Source organism: Oncorhynchus masou, chromosome 12 (assembly GCF_036934945.1).
Source record: "Oncorhynchus masou masou isolate Uvic2021 chromosome 12, UVic_Omas_1.1, whole genome shotgun sequence".
Classification (NCBI taxonomy): domain Eukaryota; kingdom Metazoa; phylum Chordata; class Actinopteri; order Salmoniformes; family Salmonidae; genus Oncorhynchus; species Oncorhynchus masou.
Genome location: NC_088223.1, coordinates 61,057,970 through 61,064,793, shown reverse-complemented (window position 1 = coordinate 61,064,793; position 6,824 = coordinate 61,057,970). Strand labels below are relative to the sequence as shown.

The following is a 6,824-nucleotide window of genomic DNA, read 5'->3' as shown; positions in this document are numbered from 1 at the left end:
GTGTGTCTGCAGCAGAACAGTTTTGGGGATTTTACACCTGAAGACTTGCAAGGGATAATGGCGCCGGAAGACCCGCCTTTCCTGGTTTCCTTGAGCTTGTTGTAGGGATCAGATTTTTAAAAATTGTATATATATTTTCTTATTTAGTTAAGTTTATTTTTTGGTCGTTTTTTTATAGTTTTGGTTGGTATTTTGGGGAATCCTGTTTCCTTCCCGCACAGTAGGTGGCAAATGCACATTAAATTGTGCAATCGTCAAAATACCATAGACGAAGAATAACTTCCTCTTACGTCAGACTAATATGTCGGCGTTCAGGAGAGGTTTTTTTTGTATTGGTTTGAGGTAGGTTATCAGCTAATTCACGTACTAAATTATAAGTGTGTCAAGTTTGACCTAATATTAACAGCTAGGCTATGTAAGGCTGGTGTATTTCCAAATGGTTAACGTTAATTAGCGTTTGGATATGTCGAAACAAAACTAGCTATGCGAGCTAGCTAACATTAGCTAGATACGATTGTTTAGCTAATGTTACTCTTGTCGTGGCTACTTCATTACACGTAGGTTGTGGTATCTTGAAATGGCAATTCACTTCGTGCTTTACATTTTTTTTCTCTCTGTCCTATAGCTATGCCTCAAACCTGGGGAGACTCAGTGGGGCGTTGGTGCGCCGACAAGCCATGAAAATCCCTACGGTGATCCGGAAGAACTGGATATCGCTGTCTGCTATTGGTGGCCTATGTGCAGTGCCCTTCTCACAGGTTGTTTTACACATTTAAACGATATACAGTTAGCTAGTAATGCATACTTGTAAGCCAGTTGTAGATTCCTTCATCAGTTTCATGTTCCAATTCAGTCGAAAACTAAACCAAAAATAAGACTAGCTAAGCTAACCATCCATCTCTGTGCCCTCTTCTAGAAACAAGACAACCTATCTCATGAAGCCTTGGTCCGCAGGGCATCCTCTTTGGTCACAGATAGCACCAACACCTTCCTCTCTCAGACCACCCTGGCACTTGTAGACTCATTCACACAGTACGTTAAGGTAACCGCTTTTTCACATTACCATGTGTTAGGTGACAATTAAACTTGGGATTCATTCTACTGTCCATTCATAAACTCTGAAATATATTTGTCTGTGACAGTGGAAGTCTGTGTGGCTCAGTCGGTAGAGCATGGCGCTTGCAACGCCAAGCGTCGTGGGTTCGATTCCCACTGGGACCACCCATATGTAAAAGTAGTGGCCCCAGCCGACTTGTAAGTCGCTTTGGACAAAAGCGTCTGCTAAATGGGATATATTATTTATTATTTTTATATATATTTATCTGAGGTTTGACACAAACATAGCCCTACTGTAGCTGCACGAGCAGTGTATGACATCACAGCACCGTTCAATTTAGGGCACTCCACTTGTGTACACACAGTATGTACTTGCACACGTTGGTTTGTAAGTTTGTGCGTCTGTCTTAGTCAGCTAGCTAATGTTTGCATTTTCTCTCTAGACTATACATACACTGGTGACCCTACACAAGCACTATGTTGCCTCAGGCAGCAAGCTGACCCCTTCGGAGGAGGACTCTGTTTGGCAAGTGATTGTTCGCCAGCGCCAGGAGGTAGGTGTCATCAGTGGTTTAAGAAGTCAAAGGTCATGCACTACTCAGGCTGCCTTGTTAGCTTAGACTATTCCCTGTCAACATTCACCCGCTGTATTTGTTCATTTAACGTCACAAAAATGTACAACGAGAGTTTTGTATGTATGTTTTTACTGGATGAGTAACTCAAGTCCTGTCCTTGTCCCATCTCTTGCTGTCTTTGTCTAGGTGAGTAATTTGAGGGAGGACTGTAAGAGGTTTGAGTCTAACTGGATGATGGCCATCAACCTCTCTAAACTGGCAGCTGAAACGGCATACAACGCGGGTACTGTATCCTATGCACCTACTCCCACATTGGATGGTAGAAAGTAGATTTGTTAGGATTTTTATGTTCACTTCAGGTTGACCTGCCTATACCCCTACCAGTTAGCCTGCGTACCAGCCTGTTTGTGCTATCATTCCACTCCTTGTCATGCCAAACATGACATGATGGCACAAACAGATCTGGGACCTGGCAACCTACCAGTGCTTCTAGGTCTATTGCAAGGAACATTTGCCAGTGTACTAACAAGGTAATCTCTTGTTAAACCATCAATACGTGCTAAAATTACCTGCACAGCTGATATCAATTGCAACCTTTGGCCACTGATTTACCACTCCCGAAAGTGGATTTCCAGGTTCTTTTACTTCTGATTACTGCCAACATTTTTAAAGATTTTGCGCACTTGTGGGTATAATAATCACAACAAATGAATCCTACTTTTTAAACCGACTAAGGGCGACTTGATCTATTTGACAATCATTCCGTACAACTAAAATAAAGTATTTACTATTTTACCATGGGTAATCTACTGTGATAATTTACCCTACATGTTGTATGAATGGAAAACACATGTTTGAGCAGCCTCATTAATTTAGTTTCCAATTAATGTCATTTTAATTACAATTTATCATTAAAGCATAATTTCTTAATCAATGGTGATGAGTCATATAATTTTATCAAATTAAATGTACTCTAAAACTGACCTCTCACTGTCAGCTGCATAATTTTCAGCAAACTTAACGTGTAAATATTTGTATGAACATAAAATTCAACAACTGCGACATAAACTGAACAAGTTCCACAGACATGTGACCAATGGAAATAGAATAATTTGTCCCTGAACAAAAGGGGGTCAAAATCAAAAGTCAGTATCTGTTGTGGCCACCAGCACTGCATTACTTAATGCAGCATCTCCTCATGGACTGCACCAGATATGCCAGTTCTTGCTGTGAGATGTTACCCCACTCTTCCAACAAGGCACCTGCAAGTTCCCGGACATTTCTGGGGGGAATGGCCCGAGCCCTCACCCTCCGATCCAACAGGTCCCAGACGTGCTCAATGGGATTGAGATCCTGGCTCTTCGCTGGCCATGGCAGAACACTGACATTCCTGTCTTGCAGGAAATCACACACAGAACAAGCAGTATGGCTGGTGGAATTGTCATGCTGGAGGGTCATGTCAGGATGAGCCTGCAGGAAGGGTACCACTTGAGGGAGGAAGATGTCTTCCCTGTAACGCAGAGCATTGATTACCTGCAATGACAACAAGCTCAGTTCGATGCTGTGACACACCGCCCCAGACTGTGACGGACCCTCCACCTCCAAATCGATCCCGCTCCAGAGTACAGGCCTCGGTGTGACGCTCATTCCTTCAACGATAAACGCGAGTCTGACAATCACCCCTGGTGAGACAAAACCGCGACTCATCTGTGAAGAGAACATTTTGCAAGTCCTGTCTGGTCCAGCGATGGTGGGTTTGTGCCCATAGGCGACGTTGTTGCCAGTGATGTTTGTTTGGTGAGTACCTGCCTTACAACAGGCCTACAAGCCCTCAGTCCAGCCTCTCTCAGCCTATTGTGGACAGTATGAGCACGATGTTGGGATTGTGCGTTCCTGGTGTAACTCGAGCAGTTGTTGTTGCCATCCTGTACATGTCCCGCAGGTGTGATGTACCGATCCTGTGCAGGTGTTGTTACACGTGGTCTGTCACTGCGAGGCCGATTAGCTGTCCGTCCTGTCTCCCTGTAGTGCTGTCTGAGGCATCTCACAGTACGGACATTGCAATTTATTGCCCTGGCCACATCTGCAGTCCTCATGCCTCCTTGCAGCATGCCTAAGGCACGTTCATGCAGATGAGCAGGGACCCTGGGCATCTTTCTTTTGGTGATTTTCAGTCTGTAGAAAGGCCTCTTGTGTCCTAAGTTTTCATAACTGTGACCATAATTGCCTACCGTCTGTAAGCTGTTAGTGCCTTAACGACCGTTCCACAGGTGCATGTTCATTAATTGATTATGGTTCATTGAACAAGCGTTGAAAACCGTGTTTAAACCCTTTTACAATGAAGATTTGTGAAGTTATTTGGATTTTTGCAAATTCTTTGAAAGACCGGGTCCTGAAAAAGGGATTTTTTTTTGTTTTTTTTTTTGCTGAGTTTAATTATTTCAAATGGCACACATTATTTTGATTTAATAATAATAATAATAATAATTTAAGATAAGTTTTGAATTAAGTTTAGGCCTACTACTATTTTCTGATGCTCCTGACAGGTCATTATTTCATTGGGGGTGGAAATAAAGAACCTAGACAACGAGTGTCCACCTGTGTCTGTTTTGGTCCTTGGTTGTTGACTTTTTTTTTTTTTGTGCGGTTTTTTTTCAGGTGCTGACCAGGCGTCTGTGACAGCACAGACCAGCCTCCAGGTGGCGCAATCTCATGTCAATCAGATCAGACAGCTCTTTATGGAGGCAGAGAAGAACCTAAAGGAGTCCAAAGCAGAGGACAGTCAAAGGATCAAGCTACCTGCCGCCATGGAGGAAGAAGACATCCCTGAGGCATATCTGCGAGAGGACTAACTCTACTTTATTACATCCATTCCCACAGCTTTGAACCATTTACAGTTTTGTCCACCTGATTCTGTTTGTATGATGTGACTACTAGGCCACATGGACTGTACATTGATGCTGCCTGTTTGGCAGCCTAGTGGTGATACGCCTCTTGATGAACGGAATTTAGAATGGACGGGATTTTCTTGTTATGACCGCTGATCAGTTATTGATACGTTTTGACTCAATCATGGGAACCAATTTGTGGGTCCAATACTTTGCATTGTGTGGGATATAAGCTCTACAAATTAAATATTGTTATTTTGTTGCTAATGTGAATATACTGCTGTCATGTTTGTGTGCATTTAAGCAGAGAAATGCGATTTGAGATTACAGCGTTCACTGCTGTGTTTTTAGATAATGTATTAAGTACTTTTAGGAGTTAAGTGCTGAAAATACAAGTATTGTTATGACTCTAAAGGTAGCCAAAAGGTGACTTTTTTAATGCTGTCTGATCTTGTTTGTGTATCCATCAGTTATGTCACTTTTAAATGCAAGTTGAAAAAAAAGGTTGATTTCTGATTCTATTGTTACTAGTATGTAACATGCCAATAGCAGCGCATTTGGTCTGGGCAGAAACACATTTCTTATGCACTTTCTGCCTTAAGTTGACTTAACATGAACTAGAGTCAACATGAACTAGAGTCAAATGTTGCCTTAAGTCCATGTTAAGTATTCGTATCTCAAGTCTGAACCGGGGTCCCAAATGAGTAGCAGCATGCTGTGTTCCCAGTGTCACCGCCTTTTTGATTTATTTATGGCCAGCAGATGTCGCTGTAGGTTTATATAATGTCTTTGCTGTGCAGCTCTCAACTCAATCTACTCATGCATGATGAGGTGCAAGCTTGGGAGGAATAAAGATACTCAATGTGAGTGGAAATTCAGACTAGGTTCTAGTGAATGAATGCAACACTTTATAGTGGTATTATTATAATGCACTCACTTTAGAGACCTCTCAGAATATCTCTCTTTCAAATGGTGCCTATCTTTCCCCTTCATTGATGCGTACAACTTGATGGTCTTCGTTGTGAACTCATCTTGATATTAGAGTGCTGAGGTTTAAAACGTCAGGCCCTTAGTATACCCCAGGTTCAATCACTTTAAGGCACAACATCCATGGTATTTTTTTCACTGTGATTCTATAAGGATTTAGCCTTCATGTGAAAAGCTGAGTGAAATGGTCTAGAACTCTAAAAGTAACTCAGCCTGACTAGAGTACAAAGTATAACTGTCCCTGGGAAAACATGTTGTCCAATGAAAACCTTGTAGGGATACAGAGAGTGTTATCAAGGGGCACCTAAGGAGCTGCAGATGAACATTTGTCCATCCATCCCCTGGCCTGGGAAACTGGACACTTGATAGTGTTCAGTTTGTTCCCTCTGTTTTCTAAATGACTTATTATGCTAAACAGTCTCAGACCTGCCCATGGCCAAGACACACGTGTTTAAGAGGGCAGGAAAGATGGATAGATGTATAGGGGGAAAGAGACCCACAGAATAAAAGGATGAAGGGGGACTTGTACTTATTACACTGAGCTTCACTTCCACCAGCCCCTCCAATCCCCCTGGCACTCACTGAAGAGCCCTTGAGGCTTACTCAACATTCCTCAGAGAGACAAAGTGCTCTTTGAAAGGCAACAATGTGAACACGGATTGCACGACGGGATGTTTGTTATCCCGGCGACAGGACAACAGTTTTAAAGAGACCACAAATCCACCATCAAAAATGTTGTCATAGTTCCTGTTCAAAGTGAAAGTTATGCTGTTACACAGTTCCCTTTCCTCTATCGCCCTCTGCTTCAATTTATTGCTTCATTTCATCAGTTATGCTTTATAACAGGTGTATTATGGTCCACCAGAGAATTTGTGTAACAAATGTGCTCTGGTGTCTGACAATGGTAGTGCAATTGTTTTACTTCTCTACCTTTTAATAATGCTGCCTCTCTCAAAACAAACCATCCATGTTCCTGCTATATGCAGATGTGTTCTTTCATTAGTAAACCATGTGGGTAAGGTGATGACAAGAACATGCACAGCATTCATCAGACTAACATGGATCAGAGTGCAAAGTATTAATCTAAGATTAACAGGAGAGGACATTAACTGCCGGTGCTGTTTTCATTTGTTTGTGTGTGTGTGCTTGCTTGTTTGTATGACCTATGTCTGGTGGGTGTTTGTTGTTCTTAATTCTTAAGGGTAGAACTTGTGAAATGGGGTGATCGGGAGAAGAGGATTCTGCAGTCTGGTTCTAGATTATTTGCATAGCAACAGATGTATGTCTATAATGATATAGAGGGGAACATGCAAGCAGA

The 6,824-nt window shown here is 42.2% G+C and overlaps 1 protein-coding gene across 1 annotated transcript; it reads left to right on the top strand.

The window, feature by feature from the left end:
• The first annotated feature begins 252 nt into the window (after positions 1-252).
• Positions 253-5,397, top strand: diablob (diablo, IAP-binding mitochondrial protein b). The gene is made up of 6 exons (XM_064981482.1): positions 253-342; positions 626-758; positions 917-1,042; positions 1,500-1,610; positions 1,818-1,914; positions 4,290-5,397. The coding sequence occupies exons 1-6, from the start codon at positions 302-304 to the stop codon at positions 4,481-4,483; spliced, it is 702 nt and encodes a 233-aa protein (XP_064837554.1). The 5' UTR covers positions 253-301; the 3' UTR covers positions 4,484-5,397.
• The last annotated feature ends 1,427 nt before the right edge of the window (positions 5,398-6,824 follow it).